Here is a 20313-nt window from a genome sequence, read left to right as displayed (position 1 = left end):
ACTAGGTGTACTGTGAATGGAAAATGTATTGTTTAATTTTATGTAGAAGCTATTAAGTACAGCAGCTCAAATATAGGTATTATTATTGCCTTTGAAAACTAACTAAAACTCGTGACAAAAATACGAACTACGCAAAAAAATTGCAAATTGCCTTTGGTTGTTTAAGATTGGCATTTTTTTTACAAAGTCACAACAGATTCGTATCTTGCATTCTATTGTTGTTTTCCTTGTTTACCATAAAGATTATTATTAAAAATATTTGATTATAATGTTTCCTGATTTCTAGGAATTAGCCGCATGCCATTATATTAATGGTTTTAAAGGACCTCACACCACGAGAGCGGAGCGGAGTCGAAAAGCTGTTATCATATCTGTACAGCATCTCTCCGCTTTCAAGCGAGTCATAGTGGTCGTTAATATTTCATTAAGTCCAGCAGAATGCATACATGCCGTTCGCGCAAATTGGTATTTTTCCTCATTTTTTGCATAGAACCGATGATATTTGTCTGTAATTAAGAAAGGCAACCTGTCTGCAAAATGTTCCTCTGTAAAACTTTAGCTGATCTATTAATTGCAATAAAAATCTTCGTTAAAATTCTTGCAATTGACCCAAAAACCTACTTATTTTGAAACAAGTCACAAAAGCATTCCGTAAAATTACGAACTTAATGAACAACTAAGCAAAGACAGTTAAAATTTTCTACGCTTGATTTTAGTTAACTAACACTCTGTTATGTAAACGGTTGCGAACAACGAAAAACCCAATAAATTATCTAGATTTAACTCAATGCAATAAACTATTCGTTACATACAACACTTTCGATTATGTTCCTAATGACCTACGCTTACGTTCTTTTTTCTCTACCGTCTTCTCGATATAAAAAGTTCACGGTGTCGAATCCAACCATGAGCATCTAGGTTACTAAATCAGGCTTATCAAATCCGATGAGATTTTTTGACGCATTATTTAACAACATGGTTCAAATGCAAAGATGTAGATTGCCTATTACTTCAACAACACGTAATCTTAAACGATGACGAACATTTAATTCTACTTGTATGGGATTTGTCTATTGATCAAAAATATTGAATTCGGTATATCTTTCACACATTAATCATCGTAATTAAAATTCTTTTAAAATGAACACAATATTAGTCGGAGGCAGTCAAAGTAGAGCACCCTACATACCAAACAAATTTTTCCATCACTTACATAACATTATGGCATGACTATGACAACTATTTGATGTGCGGACGAAAATTTTCACTTTTATAAGACGTTCCCACAGACACGCCCGAAGAAAGTCGAAATGTCGCAATATGCGTAAAACGAAGTAATGTATTCGTAACGATACCGATGTATGCGCTGATCCAATTGTGGAAAAAGTCGATGCATTTTGCTTCGTGGCTAATGCGATTTGCTAAAAACAACTTTCAAGCATCCAATCTGAATTTTTCGCACAACATTGCTACAATACAAGTGCCGCTTGTCTACTTCCGTGAATTCACAATTTGGCAGTGCTTATTTACTGACACACTACCTGCGATTGTCAATGATATGCTCATTTACACCATCATACTTCCGAATTTCTTTTCATCAAGGTTAAGAATACCATAGAGAACATTAATAGTTTAGATGAACACACGGAATGTTAATTGACTATAAAAAGTTGTGCAAAAAATGTAATTGTATTATATCATTGCGTCTATTACAGTCATTTTACAGCGACAATAGTGGAGTAACGACCGCGGACCGCGGACCGGCAGCAACCTGCTTGACGTCATCTTCTATTTCTACGACTGCTTAGAAAGCGGTTACTGGAATACCTGTTAGTCATGCACCGATGCCTAATATTAACTATTTTGTTTATTCAATTATTCATTAAGTTTTGCACGACTTAGCACGTCTTGACCTAGATTCAGAACGTTGTCATTAGCAACTACTAAGCTCAATGCAATGAAAGAATTAATATTGCAAGCTTCCGGCCCACTAAGTTTTTATTCGAGCTTATATCTGCCAAAGTATTTAATGGTTATATCTTTATTGAAATTGTTATATCCTGTCTACATCTGTCAGTTTAATAAGGCTAAGAAAGTAGATGTTTTTATCGAAGCCTTTCATGTATTTTCTACGGTGTAATTTCATGCTTGTTTTCTAATTAAGGTCAGTATAGAAGCGGCAGTATTTATAATAATTGAACACATACTCCTAACATCAATTTATAACCATGTCAGAAAAGACTCAATGCCTGTCGCTAGTTAGTCGTTAGTTACTGAGGTCTTATTTCTAGCGCTTAAGGTTTTATCATCACTATGCACTTGAGACATGTCATTTCATTTACCTTTCATATAGATTTCTTTTCTCGTATTTTTTTTCGCGCTTCTATAGTCGTTCGATACAGTGCTATTCAAGACAACATGGGTAATTAATTTCTTCCGATTACACAATATCCTTATCCTTTTTTATTATTTTTAACATTTACATCAGCATCCTACTAATATTTCTACCATCGTAACTGTTGGACAAAATCTTTAACTTAACCGTTTAAAATAGATCGGTCAAAAATTTACTTAAATTACAGCTCTGTACTTATAATACGACGTTGGTATAAAATGTATCAATACCACCAACGTAAGTACATGGTACATTTTATTATTAAGAATGCGTTTATTCATTGAGGAAGATTAAATCATTTTGCTGTCAAGTTCTCTAGTAACCCCATTTCCTATGATTTAGTTGTGCTGTTTATCTGTGATAAAAAGCCATCTGGTGTTTCCTAGATCAATAAGATAAATAAACTGGTATCGGTTATACAAGTCATATTCCGACACAGAATATTGTGTCTTTAGTAGTTTAGTCGTTACATTGTATCGACTGAACTAGTTTACCGTAACATACTTTATCAAATGTAAATCAAATCTAGATCAAATTATAATGTTAATCATTTCCTATTAAGCTTGATCTAAACTTGGTATTTTATTTTATTTCAATATTGCCGCTTCATAGAAGGCATTAACAACAAAGCAGGTCGCTATCTAAATTTGTCGCGGTTAACATTACCAAGCCTAAAGAGTAAAAACGCCAAAGTATCATTCAACTATCATATTTTTTACTTGCGTATTTTTTTGTTTTAAAATGTTTACTGAATTTCCAGCAATTTATAAAAAGTAGCCGCTACCAGCACAAAAAATAACAATAGCGCTGACAGATTGTAAGGTGATTAGGTGACAGCTATTGTTCGGAACAAATGAACGCAAAAAATACACAAGAAGATGTTCAAGACCTAACGCAATAGAGAAAGCTTAGAACCGAAAATACCTACGATCTGGTAATTAGGTAATAGCAACTGCCTACCACGCTGAACGTAATGGTGCTACCTATTACTAATGGTCGACAGGAAGAGATTTTATTTTAAAGACATGGCACCCGAAAGCGGTAAGGTGAAACGCAAGGGGGAAGAAAATTGTCAAAAAATTGCAATGCCGCTCACCGATACTACCAGTTAGATAGCAATAGAAGTAGGTAGGTATCGTACCTATACACCTGCGTTGGCAATATGTCAAAAGAATTTGAATCGATAAGCCGGATAACACTCTTTATTGTAACTCATTACATAATTTAGATTGATATGTTGGTGATTTGGTTTCTGTACATAGGAAAATTAAGGGGACGATTCTATTAGACATAACATTTTTCAAAAATAATCGTAAGTTTTATTAAGTATATTATATCACCTTACGTTGTAATTGGTGAAGGGTAAACAAACCGTAGGAACCTATATTTTTCATGTCTCATAAGTGTCGTTACGTTGCTCCGCATACATAACAAGATTACTGTAAGTATAAGTATCTGACATGATTAAATAAGGTGTAGAAACCGATCAGTTCACCATAAGCAGGTTAAGTAATCTTCAGTGCACCAGGTGGTAAGTCTACGGATGTGTGACCGATTACCGAACGATAATTGAACCGAGTGTTTCCGTACTTCAGTTCCACTTGTCATCGTCAAGTGCCAGCCGATCGGACATGTTAGAGGCTTTCACTTGATCGGACACTAATTAATGAATGAAGATGACAGGATCAGAACTTTGAAATTCAATTAACTATGTAGATAAGATGATATTATTGATAATGTCAAGAAATACCAATAAAATATTCTCAGAGACGGCGCTGCTAGTACACTTAAATTAAAAACACAAAGTCATAAACATGTTTGCACTGATTTCAAAGCCAAAATACTTGTACTCGACTCAAACCAGATTTGAGCGAAAAGGAAATGTGACCCCTAAAACGCCAGAGTTGTTTTCAATTTCACTTCATACCACTGTGCTGCCTACTTATCTACCTATACAAGTATGGTGCGTGTATAACCCATAATAATGGTAATGTAGTGCATAAGTGGCTTGAGTTGTTCTTAGTTCTGTATAAACGATCATGGTGTTTTCGTTGCAGAACATGTTATTGAACTATTAGGTTATAATGACCCGCTTTCTACAAATACTGCAGTGCAATTACATTTATATTTCCTATCGTTTCCGACAGTGATTAATATGTTTAAGTTTAGTTGTTAACGTCGATCTAGTATGTGGGTTAACGAATGTAAAGCGACACTTTTTTCCGATTTCAATTTACTGATCCTATTTTTTAAATATCGGTCAACAAAATATTCATGAACATTTTTGTAAAATTCCACCATTCACTAATTATTTGAATGTAATATGCATTAGTTTTTAATAAAAATACCTTCTAAAGGGTAAGAACATTTACACTGCAATATACTTAACGTCCAAGAATGTAAAACGACTATTTTAACTCACTGCTAACCATTTATACATTTAAAAGGTTATTAAACGCAAATTATTATTGATTTTATATAATTATATTACCTCATCTTAAAAAGAACGGGATTAAGTTATTCACATTTCACTGCATCGCTTCATCGGATGCATATAATGCATGCTTTTAGAGCAGTAGGTTGATATCTAAAATTATAATTTATTATTTTTATTCTATTAGGAAATAATTAAATTATATAATATCAAATATTTATTTGTCAGAACGTAGGTGTTAATGTATTGTTTCCTTGTAGAGCATAACACGTTTTGTGCGCAAAAGTGATAGGAGCAATAAAAGTGTAGGTATTTTGAAATGCGAAAATAAATAAATATTAATACAGATTTAGTGATAGTATTTTTTATAGAACTTTACAGCTATAACATGTTGTTAGTGGACCAATATATAATATTCTACTAATGTTTTTATTTTACATATAATACTTGTAAAAAATAAAGGACCTTTTATAACCTACAACGACTGTGAGTGATGTATAAGTGTCGGATAGTGAATGTTATAGACGGATAGGTGTGAAACGTTCCATTGATAAACAATCTGACTACGAACAAAACAACCTTATATAGACATATGACTGATGTTATAGATTTTATATAAGAAGTTACATCGGGCCGGGCCTTTCCAATCCTTTCTAAGCTGATTCACCTAATTCCTCTCCAATGATATAATTGAGGTGAAGCACATAGGAAGATCAATACAGTTATTGTATTTACTCACAATAGCAGTATGTAATTTGGACTGAAAGATTTCCTCTTTATTGTTTTCTAGGACCAAAGCGTTACGAAGAAGAGTCGTCACGACTGTTAGATAGTCTATGGTCATACTAATAATACCTCTTGTGAATCTACCGCAAGTTTTAGAGAAAAAGACGCGAATGCAAATTCATTACATCACTAATAAGAATAATGATAATTAAAATAAAACGTTAGTTGGATACCTACATTCAGTGAAAGAAAAAGATTTGTTATATCTACATATCTTAAAATAACTCATAGTTTTTATGTTTGAAATAAAAGTAAATAAAAAACTGTTATCTTTGCGATTTTGCAAATAAGATCAGCATTTTTATCCATATATTTTTTTAACTTATAGTACCAATTCAAACCCAATATTAACAGTAGAGGCAGGACGATGATGAATGACGAAAAAATACTTTCTGCTTGTGCGAATTCACTCAGCATCGATATCCTTAGCCTGCAGCATACAAGCTCTGGATAAAAAATATGTTTTTGTTGTAATGTTAATAATAAGATAGTAAGAGGTTAAAATTCATTCCTCTCGAAAAAAGGAAGCCAACTTAGCATTTGTTTGTAAGTTGATTTAATTTTATTGGTTGGAACATAATGAGCTTGCCTGTTATGTTCGCTGCTCGGTGCCCGTTCACGGGCGGTTTTTGTCTTTTTTCAAGACTGACCACTTTTACTATCTCTCAAGCCGACGACACGGTTACGAGCAGTGAGATTTACATCATTTTTAGTTTAAATTACATTCTATTATATAACGTGTGTAATAAAGTGTACCTTTGTTGCGTGAATGGCAAAGAAAAGACTCCGTAAGTGTTTTTTTACCCTTACGTGTCACACTTTTAGAATTTTATTTTGCTAACGAGTAACTGCTAAATTAATTTCGTGCGAAATGAGTCGGTATCACGATGGTGATTGGTCACCATCGTAATACCGACCATACCAAGTGCTAAGACTCTTTCTAGAAGTTACGTTTTTGTAATATCTTTATTATTTTAATCTCAGCGGTTCCGCTAGCGCACTCGCTATGCATCTTACATAGCAGTATTTAATGTGAGTGTAAGGAAAACTATCATTACAAATTCATTTCCTTCGCCTAGATCTACATCTGTCGGCTCACAATAGAACATCCGAATTACATAAAAATGACATCATTTATGTAACACTAGGCGAAACGATTACATTCCACGAATACTTTTCTGGGTAAACTATGTAAATTTTATGCGACCACGTCATAGTTTCAAGACAATTTCTACTGTGTAACATCACTTTCACGTGTTTATCTTTATTAGATAATCTTAATCTATTAATACTGCTACGTCCTCCGACACTTTACTAACTAAAGTTTAAATGTTGAAACAAAATTGATCAAATCCTTCGATTCATAGTTATTTTTACCCAACTTTGCTATCATTTGGCTTTTTAATTCTTTACAAAAACATGTTGCGCATTTTAGAAACAGAGAGAAAGACTAGAAGATAATTCTAATTTTTGGTAATCATCAAAATGAATCGCGTGTGAGAATAAAATGTGGACGAAGAAATGTCATAAAAATCTTTCTCACTGATAGATAAAAGCTGCTTAATTTCGAACCGCATATGAACCGGTTAAAGCCGCCGGCAAAAGTTAAATATTAATTTACTGTCATAAAATATCGTACCCAAAAATGCCAGACAAGCTTTAGACATAATTGTGTAATGGACCAGTTATGACGAATTTTCGTACGAGAAAGATGAGATCATGTAAGGTGACAGAATATTTATGACTTCCGCCCGCTACATGACCGTTTTGAAAAAAGTCGTTGATGTTTCGATTACTTTCCGAGATAAAAAATATTTATAATGTAAAACGTATAAATGTATAACTCCAAGATACAATGAAAATAAGATAACCGTTTGAGACATGCTATTGTTATTAAAGGATTTCTTTCCGGGTGTCTTAATTCAGTGGCAATTCCAAAAATAAATCTACTCTTCTTAAATAAAGGAGTAAAGAGAAACAAAGATATACGTTTTTAATTTATTTTACAAATCAGTATTTACATGATTATAGGGCAGTAGGGGAGGCCAATGACGAGGTACAAGTTGTGAGGGTTGAGGGGACAGGGCTGGCGGGATTAGATGATCGCAGGACCAACGTAGCCGGGGTAGGTGTAGCGAGCGCCAAAACCATTCACGACGGTCGGTCCGGCAACCAGGGTCTGGAAAAGAAATGTAATTTGTAAAGTTACTGCATATCTTAGTACTTATCCTTGATTAAGGAGATGATGGTATCGATGGTAATCGAAACAATAGATGCATAAAAAATACCATTAGTGTTAAAGTTAAGTTTGTAGAGTGTGTTGAAATAAAAAATAATTACGTTAAACAAATTAAGTCACTGATTCTGGTATTTCCTTTCGCACAGCAGAATACAACTATACCTAAATCCTTGTTTGAGTCAAAACGCTAATAAGAATAATTTCTCATTTTAATGAAAGCTTATCATAGTTTACGCAAATAATTAAAGAAATTGTGTTGATAGCTTACCCTGGTAGCGGCATAGGGTGCCACGCCAGCATAGGGCCAGGTGAAGAACTGGGGAGCGGCAGTAGCCAGAGCCACGCACACGAGCAGGAATACCAACTGGAATTAAAAATAATTTTCTTACCATATAAAGTTTTATGATGATTGTACTAGTAATGAAAAAAAGGGTCAACTTTTTTGCATTGCTTAATACATTTTTTCTGGATAACCTAATAGCTGGAGGGGTAAACATAAATATTTGATAGTTACCTACGTTAATATAAAATTATACAAAAAAGTATGCAAGCACAAATTTCTCCATTATGATATAAGAAATAAGTAAAAATATTACACTTAAGTCTTGGTTTAAAAATTACTTACGACGTATTTCATTTTGATGAAGTTGGTTGAGTAGATCTCACTAGAACTGCTGCTGAGCCTTCTGAGTGCAAACTATACCGTCCTACGGAAGGCAGACGCATATATAGGGCCTTAGAAGGTCGTCAAGCACCGAGAACAGCCCAGACCCTATACCCTCCTAAGGTCAAACCGGCCTATCTGAATATCTAATGAAAATACCAGTCGTAAGGAAAAAATGTATAGATGATAATTATTCGTTCCAGATATGGCGTGCATAATAATTTATAAGTGCAACTTTGTCGTCAAGCCTAAGATATCTAAAGGTGTCAATAGATAAAGGTGTTTATTATTATTGTGAGTAGAAATCTCAATAATGTGAAGCTATTTTAGGATCGCGTTGAGGAATGTATACCAGATTATCATTTTGTTGATTACCGACCACTTGCCCTCTTTGTTTCTATGAAAACCGTCTTTTGCTGTAAAACGAATGAAAGCATACAAAAGTTGGGGTTGATCGAGAACGATAGATACCATAAGTAGAAAAAAAAATAACGTGGGTTCTTCTTTGTGCAACCTTTTATATAATTTTATTAGGTGTCTTTATCCAGTTTATCCTCACTACATAATCGGAGACTCAAACATAAAACATACTATTTTTCAATTTTTCTACATTATTTGGAGGCGTACTCCAAAAATTACATCATCTACACCTCAAACCTAAAAAAGTGGCACAGTTGCTAAGTAAAAAAGCATTATTTTCAACATACAACATGCCAACAATATTAGCATAACACGACAAAATCTAACACAAAAGCAACATGCATAACTAATTCAGTAATTTTTAATTATGCACAACAGAAATGTGTCAATTAACTTCGTCAAGTACAGCTATTATATAAAGTTTATGTATACAATTATACATAACTGGCTTAACCTCATACTTGGCAAGTAACTGTGGGTGGAGCTCATACTTTAGTCATTCATTAAGTAAACATTTAATAACTACTTGTTATGAACAGAATACATATGCACCATTTCATATGATCGAATTACCCACTTGATTGATTTATAGGATCGGTATAATTGCAATATCAATCATGAATGCGTGGCTCACGTAATTCTTCCTGAAGTATTTTATCGTTCACGCGTTATATTATATAGATAGCACATAATCAACAACGTAAGAGGAAACTAACAGATGTTGAATATCGTTAATAAATATGTCCTAGGCCCTGTCTAACTTTTTCTAAATATTTAAGGGAGCTTATAAGTTGTAATTTTGTCCGTTATTTACATACGTTTGTTGTCATTTTTTTGCGGTAGGTTATCTGGCACTTAAATATACACTGTGAAATGAAGTGGTTTTGTATTTTGCTTTTATACATGGCACGTTTAAAATATGCTCGCTTACTCTATTTTGTACTAAGTACTACTTACTACTTTTTACTCTACCTTAAATTTTCTACTCCAAAGCAGCATAATGAACATTCACCTTTAACATATAAGAGGTTTTTCCGCATCAAGTCGCATATGCTCGTCCACAGATGCAGTCTCGAGCGGTTCTAAAGCATCAGCTCTATACACTGCGTTCTCAATCCACACCGCAATCCGATCAGAGATAGCGACCATGAACCGAGGAAGACGCCCCGGGTTCGTACGTGTCGGTTTCGGCTCACCTATAATTTAAGTTTTATTGAAATACTTAACTGAGTACCTACATTGCAATATTAATTGTAAAAAAGGAATATTGTAAACTTTAAGTCGAGGCGTCCCTCCTACTCTGCTATAACAGCAAAATTATGCCTATCAATTTCAATTTTAAAATGACAATGATTGTTATACATAAATTAGATCAAGCTTGTCAAAAGTTCCAAGAAACTTCACTGTGAAAGGATCACAACTTACGCAAATAACAAAAGCAAGATTACTGTAGGCGTCACAAAGAACTTGTCTGCGTATGGAAATCATTCAACTCAGACTAATGGGACATAAAGAATAAGATTTACTTTCTTGAACCTATTATATGAACACTAACCTAGAATATCTGCGACTCTCTCCAACACAACGTCGGCTATACTTCGCAAACGATTGGAAACCAACATCTCTTTCTGTCCTTTGGCTATGTAGTCACACAAGCGATACGCCACCTGGAGTAGGTATAGGTACATACGTCATCGAAAATCATAGTTCAAACTAGCGAAGAAGTTACCCTAGTTCAAGAAGTAATAGGCAAATAAACGATAGCTTTTCTTGGCTTAGTTATGTAGTACCTACACTCAGTAGGTAAGAAGGTACTCTCTAGTATTTGTTAGGTAAAGCGATACTTCATCACAAAGGTTTCAGCTTGATACAATACTTAGGTATAGTATCACTTCTTTCGGATAAGTAGGTATCAGATAACTTATCAGATGGAACTTTGACAGTTGTTTTTGTACAATTGCTTGTAAGTAGGAGATAGGTTGCCTGACACCAGTTTATACTACCTGTGAAACTAGCCCTTTCTGTATATCAATCTTCTTTACTGCAGTCAATTAGAGTAACGTCTATGCATTACCTGAGCGCTAAAGTTGACGAGCCACCTTTGTCGCTGCATTAGTTCTTTATTTCTGTCAGCATTATCCTTGCGAGTGTCCGTACTCGGGCCCGTCCAACGCTTTGTGGAATCACTTATCGCTTGAAAGTATTGTTCCGTTTGTCTACCAAGAAAGTTTTAAAATTAATAATTACTTACCTTTTTGTTTTTTTAGCATTCAAGACGCAATTAAGGATAAAGAAAGAAATAAGGAAGTTTGTAAAGAACGTGCTAGGTAGGTTGGTTTTTGCCTATCCCTACGATATGATAGGCGTGATACATGTATGTATTTATGAACACTATAAATGTACAGTGAAAAGTATTCATTCATATTAAATCAATGAAACCTGTGCAACGCGCACATTACACAACGTAAAGCATTTCATCATGTTTATGTAAAGCCCTATGCATCAATGAACATACACAACTAAGTACCTACATATTATAGTGCCATGTCCTAATTATTACTAACCAGAACGCATTCGGGACAATTGAACAATAAGAGCTTTTGTATCTAGTATGGATGACAAAATAGGTAGGTACAATAACAAAAATCAAAAACTAAGAAAATAAATCAAACAGGGATAAATTAATTAGACCATGTACCTATTAGTGGCCAATGTTACAAGGCCTTACCCTTACCTTACCCTAGTACCTACCTAAAAATGTGGGATACCCAACATTTATAATGTTGGCTTAGCAGTTTAGGTGGTCACCCCAACATAGACACTACCGTATATTGGTCGTGGGTTTGACTCCCACCCAAATCAATATTGTAGGCGATGCTTTCAACTGTCTATACCTATCTATGTTTCCTAGTAACTTTCAATGATATAAGAGGTTTTAAAATCTTACTCTGGACTAAGGAAGTAGTCCTCTTCCAAGGCACTTTTAATTTTATCTCTCCTATCACGAGGGAGTATAGCACATTTTTCATCCCATAGCGAACGGAGTCGACGCGCAGTTGGCCGAGCGAGCATCTCTACCCTTTCCATGTTGCGGCGTTGACGAGGAGACAAAGCCTCGCTTTCTGAGATGAAAAGAATAATAGATACCTTACCTACATAGTTATTTCGACAACCTGATACCCACTAACAGCGATATTTTCATAGTCCCAGTTGTGGATCCAAAAAAAAAACTAAAGGCTCCCAAAAAAAATGCACTTACGTGCATGCTGTCTTGGATTCTTCAGAGCAATAGTAATAAAGGTGTGAATGGTGTGATAGACTCAAAAATAGCAAAAGCCTCATAAGGTTTTAACTTTAATGTTTCCTACTTACCATTTACTACTTTTACATTTGGATCGATGTCGGTATCTGCTTTGGATCCTCTTTTTCGAGGCATTTTGAAATGTAAATTTTAAATACACAAAAGCACTAAAAAATTTTGAAATTTAAATAAAAATGACGTGTTGGTAACCAGGTAACCTACTGTGACGCCTAGAAGTATTTATTTTTGTTTAGTTGTCTATGTTTTATATCATAGTATTTACTTAGATTGCTAACTAGTTTATGGTAAATATATTGTACAAAGTCTTCCTGCATACTTAAGTGGGTATACTTGATTGATATAGTAATACAAAAGCATAATACATAAAAGTATTTTTTGGCTCATCGCGTTCGAATTACTAAGGGCACGATGTGGGTGCGATATTACATAACAGCTATTGACAATTGTTGGGTAAATAAAACATGAACATTCTGTACAAAGTATTTATTTTTGGCCTAAACATATCCAACTCCGCAAATCTGGTGTTCCGTCGTTGACAAACCCTGATGAAGTCGTTGCGTCACTTTGGTACGGGATATGCCATGTATTATTCGTTTTCTGAGCACAAGGCGTGAACTTCAAGGGTGGCTGTAATGACAATATGTAATTAAAATAACTACTAAGTAGAAGTAAGTACAAGTAAATGTCAGCAAGATATGTTATACTCTAATTTCTGCTGGCAAGTTCGAGTCCCAAAATTAACAAACATTTGTATGTTAATTTTGGGACTCGTATCAACAAAGTATACTTTTTATACTGTTAACTATTAGGGCCTTTTTGTGTTTTCAATTAAACCAATCTTTTTTATATATATATTGTTAAGGACTACATCTTTTGAGATTTAAATTATATTTAAAAGCAGAGTCCAGGTTCCAATAGAAAAACATGCTTATGATAAAATCATTGAATGAATAAGTATTACCTGTATATTGGCCCCTTTATGCCCTTCATGAAACACCATCCATTGGTGTTGCCATTGCCACCTCCTGAATAAAAGTTTTAAATTCTGGTCTTTCAAGTTAAATAAATGACCTCTCAATAGGTCTTTTGACACTATGTCTGTTTTTGGTCCACTCATTATTGCAGCTGTTATGAAGAAAGGGTCATCTTGTGAGCTGGAATATTGAAAAGATTAGTGCTTTACTAAAATATTAGGTACTGATAAAATTTTAAATTCATAAATGTCTTAAAACAAGGTCAATTGATAAAAATGAATTAATGAATGATGGTTCAACAATGGGATAGCTTAACAGTTAAAATATGAGGTAGACTGTCTACTATTAAGACAATGCCTAAGGCATTAAGTCAGCCTGTATAAAAGATAAATAAAAAATAAATACTGTACTTACAGATTATCTGTGAAAAAATAGCAAGTTTTACTCATAATTTTCTCAATAAATTTCTTATTCCATTTCAACATATGTTTTCTGCCTAGAAGAAGGATCTTTTTATTTTCTTTTGTGAAATAATCCACTACATCATTAAGTAAACGTAATTTCTGGATATGGGGTCCATTGGCAACAGCATAGCATATATTAAGTCCATCTAAAACAACATCAAATGGAGCAAATCTCTGAACAGTATCTGTGAACCTTTTCAGTTCATCGGTAGATGATTTTAATAACAAATCTGAACCCACAATGAGCTTGTCCTTCACAATCTGTTGCAATTGGGTAAACTCTTCATTAGATAATGACAAACATTTTAATGTTTCCTTACAACATGAACATTGGCCACTGAAAACATAAATCTTGTTAAAAATGCACCTTAACATTAAAACTTGTATTTAATTTTAAGTCTTATTAACTCTTTGTCATAGTCTTACTCTGATTTAACTTTTACTTACTCTGATTTTCTTATTCTAGAAAATGTTGCATCCCACTCTAATGAAGTATACACATCTTTGATTTTATTTACTGTTTTCTCAGTTATACTAGCACAATTTGCTGCTAAGTGTACAAAAATTTCATCAAAATATTTTGAAATTGTTTTCTTATCTTTATACTTCCGCAAAATATATTTAATCCATTCATCATAAGCATTATCTTGTAGTGGTCTCCTATGATCAATACTTTGCTGGATCAGTTCCATGGCTTTCTTCTTTTTATTAAGGCTAAAGAGAGTTGCTATTACAGTACTGTAGGCAGAATGAGTTGGGACAGCACTTAAATGTATATCATCTAATATTTTGATTGCTTTTTCCCATTCCTTTATAACACAAAGTACATGTAATAAATTTTCACTTGTACTGCTATCTAACACCTTATACTTTTCATACAAACTTTTATGAGTGTCTAAAATAAATTTCTTTTGTTCTTTAGATATTTTTGTTGCTTCTCCCATTTTACTGTATAATATTAAAATGCCATTTATTGCACCTAAAGATAACTCTTCATTTTTATTTTTCAAATGATCAGCAAATGACGCAGCAGCAACAAACTTTTTACTGCTCACCAATATTTTTAATAAAACAGCATCTATATTCTTCTCATTAAGATTTCCTTTAATTGACATGATAGAGTTTTTAACTTCTGTCCAGTCTTGATTGTGGCCATTACCATCGTCTATTGACTTCAAAAATTCCACTTGATTATCGAATTGAACTTTTCTATTGTAAGCCGTAAATTGACTATACGCTCGTATAACGATGGCGTTATCTGTAAGGCCAACATTATTATTAATTATCTATTTGCTATACTTATTAGACATATTAAAAAATGTTTACTTTCAATCATATTACTTTTATGAGTACTCACAATTACTTCGTGAAGATAATATACGAGTCAATGAATGAAACATCTTAATATTCATGTTTTTTTTTATATGGCGATGAAAATCTCGGTCAATTTTATCTAATTAGCAGAACATTACGTTAATAGGCACTTATTTTACTAACACATATAACAACAAAATCTGTAAATGAAAATAAGAGGTTAGGTTAGTTTTAGCAATCTGGTGTCAATATTGACAAACTTGACATCTTAAACCATAGACGCCTTAAACTGATTGAAAATTGCTACAATCGTCCCATAAATACTGAGATTAAATGAGGTCCTAAAAGCCCTATTATTAAGTACCTACATTTTATTTATTATTACAACCAGTAGGTACCTAACTGAAATAATATTCTGTGAATACAAAATATACATAACGCAAATATAGGTAGTTTATGGTACTTTACTATTTAATCTTTACCGAATATGTTATATTTTCTCTATGGTGTCAATTCAATCGGAATATTCGGAATATGTTTACAGGTGTAATGAATGAAAATACTTACGATTAGCGCTCGAGTTTTCTACAAAGTATAATATTTTGTCTGCTGAACGTTGCTAAATTGAACTAGTTATAATCATGGATGGAAAAACTACTAAAATGCCCAAAGTGGCAAAGGTGAGCGAAATGCAACAATTTGAGCATTGTTTGGTTAGAAACTTTTGTTAAAGTGAGTGATATTAAATATACGTGTCAATTGCAGGTCAAGAATAAAGCACCAGCAGAAATACAAATCACTGCTGAGCAACTGCTACGAGAAGCCAAAGAAAGAGACTTAGAAATATTACCACCTCCGCCAAAACAGAAGATCTCTGATCCAGAAGAACTAAGAGATTATCAACATCGTAAGAGGAAGGCATTTGAAGATAACATTCGAAAAAATAGGCTTGTGAGTAAATTCTTCATAATGTACAAACATTTAATATTAACATTACTTTTCTACACTTCAAACTATTAGATGAATGATACAACATGTCTTCCTAAACTACAAGTATATGTTTTTCAGGTCATTGGAAACTGGCTCAAATATGCTCAGTGGGAAGAATCACAAAAGCAGGTGCAGAGAGCAAGGTCCATTTATGAAAGAGCTCTTGATGTGGATCATAGAAATGTTACCCTGTGGTAAGTATATTGAGAAAAGCATTAAATATTCACTGCATGTTTGGAGCAGTGGTTAACATAGTGCATATTTGTTTGATGAACACAAGTACCTGACCTACACTGGGATGTAAATATTTCTATTTTATTTACTCTAAAATATAAAGTATTATAGTGGTAACCATAATACAAGTTTGGATTAGTTTGGAATCAGATGACTGTACGAGTTTATTTATATTATTGAGTTGTCCAATTGTAGTTATTAGTTACAATAAAGAGTTCTCATAATAACTTTATCTACTGATTATTATCTCCCGTGTCTACAAATCATCAAACGTCTATTCAAGGGACATTTTGGTTTTATTCGATATTGTATAATAAGTTGCACTGGTTTTCTATTATGTTATATAGACTCTGTTTGTATTGAATGCAGTAGCCTAGTATTTTTTTAGCCTTTACTGATGTAACATTTACTTAAGTTAAATAAGTGATTTTTTTTATATTCTAGGTTGAAATACACAGAAATGGAGATGAGGAACAGACAAGTGAATCATGCTCGAAACTTATGGGACAGAGCTGTTACTATACTTCCTAGAGTCTCTCAATTCTGGTACAAATACACTTACATGGAAGAGATGTTAGAGAACATTGCTGGAGCTAGACAAGTATGTAAACTGTAATAAATTATACCAATAACCTGTAACAGTTTATAATGAAGAAAGTATGATATAAAATTATAATTATGTTTTAATGTTGTCAATATTTCGGCAGGTGTTTGAACGGTGGATGGAATGGCAGCCAGATGAACAAGCATGGCAGACATACATCAATTTTGAATTAAGATACAAAGAGTTGGATAGAGCCCGGGAAATTTATGAAAGATTTGTAATGGTACATCCAGATGTTAAAAACTGGATAAAATATGCAAAGTTTGAGGAAAACCATGGATTTATAAATGGATCAAGAAAAGTATATGAAAGAGCTGTAGAATTTTTTGGTGATGAAGATCTTGATGAAAGATTATTTATTGCATTTGCTAAGTTTGAAGAAAATCAAAAAGAGCATGACAGAGCGAGAGTGATTTATAAATATGCTTTAGACCATATTCCAAAAGACAGAAACAAGGAACTGTATAAAGCATACACCATACATGAAAAAAAATATGGTGACAGATCTGGTATTGAAGATGTTATTGTCAATAAGAGAAAATATATGTATGAACAGGAAGTGATTGAGAACCCTACCAACTATGATGCATGGTTTGATTACATTAGGCTTGTAGAGAATGAAGGGAATGTTGATGATATACGTGATACTTATGAAAGAGCCATAGCCAATGTGCCTCCATCAAAAGATAAGCAGTTCTGGAGACGTTACATTTATCTTTGGATTAATTATGCTCTTTATGAAGAATTGGAAGCAGAAGATGTTGAAAGGACTAGGCAGGTTTACAGAACATGTTTAGAGTTAATACCACATAAAATATTTACTTTTTCAAAAATATGGCTGATGTATGCACAGTTTGAAGTTAGGTGCAAGGATTTAAAACAGGCCAGAAAAACATTGGGTATGGCTTTGGGTATTTGCCCTAGGGATAAGTTATACAGGGGCTATATAGACCTGGAAATCCAGCTCAGAGAATTTGACCGATGTAGAATATTGTACCAAAAGTTTTTGGAATATGGTCCTGAAAACTGTATAACATGGATAAAGTTTGCAGAATTGGAAACTTTACTGGGTGATACAGATAGAGCTAGAGCAATTTACGAAATAGCTGTCGGGCAGCAGCGACTAGATATGCCTGAATTGCTCTGGAAAAGTTACATTGATTTTGAAGTGCAACAAGGAGAAACTGAGAAAGCTAGACAACTTTATGAAAGATTGTTGGAGAGGACAGTACATGTTAAAGTTTGGTTATCATATGCTAAGTTTGAACTTAATGCAGAGAATGCTGATAACATAAATGTTGAATTAGCCAGACGTGTATATGAACGTGCTAATGACAGTCTAAGAAGTGCTGGTGAAAAAGAGGCAAGAGTACTTCTACTTGAAGCTTGGAAAGATTTTGAGACTGAAATTGGAGATGAAGAGAAACTTGAAAAGGTTATGGGCAAAATGCCTAGAAGAGTTAAGAAAAGACAGAAGATTGTTAGTGAGGGAGGAGTTGAAGAAGGATGGGAAGAAGTATTTGACTATATTTTCCCTGAAGATGAAATGGTCAGACCAAATCTTAAATTGCTGGCTGCTGCGAAACAATGGCGAAAACAAAAAGAAGTTACACAACCAGAACCAACTGCAGAAACTGAACAAACTGAAAATGAAGAACAAGAAGAACAGGCATCTCCAGACAAGAACATTGATAATGATGATGAAAACAGTAAGAGTGGTGACAGTGAAAGTTGAAAGTACATCATGAATAAAAGATTTTCAAATTTTTTGTCAATAATTTATTTGTCTTTTGCCTCAATCCACTTCATCAGGTCTAACAGGATGAGATAATGGTATAACTGATTTTTTATTTACATCTCTTGAACATGCTTTTCTCATATCTGAAAAGTAAAAGTATAAAATTATAACTTAGTAGGTATCTAAGAATAGTAACAAAAGACATGTCTTTGTCATAGTTTTTTTTTTACCATAAGCATCCTCATCTGGATCTCCAGAATAATATTCCAATACAGTTCTGTACACAATGTACCCCAGATTCTTATACATATTGATTGCCACTTTGTTGCTCACTCTAACAAATAGGTCTACAAAATAGGCCTTCTTTCTGCAAAGAAAAAAAACATCAACCATTGTAACCACTGCCTCATTTTCCCACAAGTAGAAATTATGATTCCCATTGTTGTTAGGATCTCCCTTGTGATTGTAGAATTGATCAGACCTGCGCCCATCACCCTGGCAGAATGAGACTTACTTTTCAGAGACATCTTCTAAAATATTCATAAGTGTAGCTGCAAGTCCTAATCTTCTATATTCAGGACTAACAGTTAAGGCAGTTACATGACCATGCCAGTTTTCACCAAGACCCTCAGCCTTGCCCATTACTGAAAAATTTAATACATTTTAATAATAGAAATCAAGAAGACTGGTTTTGAAGAGAATACTGTTATATTAATACTCTGTGATGAAACATCTGTGTCTACATATTATTTCTATGACAATAAAATTATTATTATGATAGACAATTCCGTAATAGGTAGTTATAAATAAAACAAACTAATTTAAACACAAAGAAACAATAACATACAAGTAGGTAAAATAATCCGAAATAATTTTACTTACTGTATCCCATTATTTCACCACTGGGCGATTCAACTACTTGAAAATATTCAGGCCAATGCGCCAAATATTGGGTGTAAAATGACAACCCATACGTCTCCGTTAAAGGGTCTAAGTTACTGTAACAAGCGATCAGAACAAGAGTTATGTACAATATTAATAATCTTAGAAAACCGAAGAAAGATAATAACTTACTTACACATTATTGAACTTCAACATATCTTCACACATAAATGGTCTAATTGTAGTCATTGTGGCAAATGTTTTAATGCAATTTCTATTAATATAAATCTCACATTCATTCAAAAACTTTTAGTTAGGTTATAGGTACATGTAGAGGTTCAATTTTTGTTTGTGTTTAGTGAAGTGAACTGTTATTGGGATTTCGATTTTCGGTTATTGTACCGATTACCGAGTGTATCAACCCGTGAGTGTCCCTGATCCCCGAATCCGATATATTCACTAATTTAATCTGGTTGTAGATTAAAAGAAGTGTCTAAGAGAATATTTTATATTCATAACTTGACGTTAACTTTATAGGTTTTAATAACTTGCCTAGGGTGACAAAAGTATTTTTTCGGAACTAGACAGACAAAATTAAGTGTAATACAAAATTTATAAAATGCACATCCCTAGTTTAACTCGATTTTGATCGACTTTGTTTGATTAACAAAAATCCATAGACTAGGATTATGGAAGTCATGATTACAAACCTAAGAAAAAGGTGGATAATACTGGATAACAAAAACACAATGAATGGAAATTTGAAATAGATAGGTACCTACCTACCTAAGCGATTTCGAAGACACGAAGATTTGTAACATGGTTAAAATAGGTACCCCTTTTAAAAAAGGAA

The 20313-nt window shown here is 33.5% G+C and overlaps 4 protein-coding genes across 7 annotated transcripts; 1 reads left to right on the top strand and 3 right to left on the bottom strand.

Moving 5' to 3' along the window:
• Positions 1-7601: 7601 nt before the first annotated feature.
• On the bottom strand, positions 7602-12457 carry LOC142977108 (uncharacterized). Of its 3 annotated transcripts, none has more exons than XM_076120828.1 (7): positions 12311-12457; positions 11886-12060; positions 11013-11154; positions 10494-10605; positions 9951-10134; positions 8123-8218; positions 7753-7794 (listed from the first exon to the last, which is right to left on the bottom strand). In XM_076120828.1, exons 1-5 carry the CDS (start codon positions 12372-12374, stop codon positions 9953-9955), a joined length of 675 nt encoding a protein of 224 aa, XP_075976943.1. In that variant the 5' UTR covers positions 12375-12457; the 3' UTR covers positions 7753-7794; positions 8123-8218; positions 9951-9952. The 3 variants fall into 3 exon arrangements, with proteins under 3 accessions (XP_075976945.1, XP_075976943.1, XP_075976944.1); XM_076120829.1 differs by lacking the exon at positions 7753-7794 and adding an exon at positions 8480-8561 and having other exon boundaries at positions 8171-8218; XM_076120830.1 differs by lacking the exons at positions 9951-10134; positions 10494-10605; positions 11013-11154; positions 11886-12060; positions 12311-12457 and adding an exon at positions 8480-8567 and having other exon boundaries at positions 7602-7794.
• Positions 12458-12728: 271 nt separating this feature from the next.
• Positions 12729-15284, bottom strand: mldr (mitochondrial ribonuclease P catalytic subunit). The gene is made up of 5 exons (XM_076121105.1): positions 15056-15284; positions 14146-14956; positions 13649-14035; positions 13222-13414; positions 12729-12887 (listed from the first exon to the last, which is right to left on the bottom strand). Exons 1-5 carry the CDS (start codon positions 15108-15110, stop codon positions 12744-12746), a joined length of 1590 nt encoding a protein of 529 aa, XP_075977220.1. The 5' UTR covers positions 15111-15284; the 3' UTR covers positions 12729-12743.
• Positions 15285-15514: 230 nt separating this feature from the next.
• Positions 15515-18623, top strand: crn (pre-mRNA splicing factor crn). Its single transcript, XM_076120718.1, has 5 exons — positions 15515-15692; positions 15778-15963; positions 16081-16196; positions 16681-16837; positions 16944-18623. Exons 1-5 carry the CDS (start codon positions 15654-15656, stop codon positions 18573-18575), a joined length of 2130 nt encoding a protein of 709 aa, XP_075976833.1. The 5' UTR covers positions 15515-15653; the 3' UTR covers positions 18576-18623.
• On the bottom strand, positions 18587-20101 carry Naa20A (N-alpha-acetyltransferase 20 A). 2 transcript variants are annotated; one of them, XM_076120720.1, is made up of 5 exons: positions 19653-20101; positions 19461-19576; positions 19093-19222; positions 18809-18945; positions 18587-18721 (listed from the first exon to the last, which is right to left on the bottom strand). In XM_076120720.1, the coding sequence occupies exons 1-5, from the start codon at positions 19658-19660 to the stop codon at positions 18636-18638; spliced, it is 477 nt and encodes a 158-aa protein (XP_075976835.1). In that variant the 5' UTR covers positions 19661-20101; the 3' UTR covers positions 18587-18635. The 2 variants fall into 2 exon arrangements, with proteins under 2 accessions (XP_075976835.1, XP_075976834.1); XM_076120719.1 differs by having other exon boundaries at positions 19657-20098.
• Positions 20102-20313: the final 212 nt, after the last annotated feature.

Source organism: Anticarsia gemmatalis, chromosome 12 (genome assembly GCF_050436995.1).
Source record: "Anticarsia gemmatalis isolate Benzon Research Colony breed Stoneville strain chromosome 12, ilAntGemm2 primary, whole genome shotgun sequence".
Lineage (NCBI taxonomy): Eukaryota > Metazoa > Arthropoda > Insecta > Lepidoptera > Erebidae > Anticarsia > Anticarsia gemmatalis.
The sequence above is the reverse complement of the archived record's forward strand: the minus strand, read 5'-3'. Positions and strand labels throughout refer to the sequence as shown.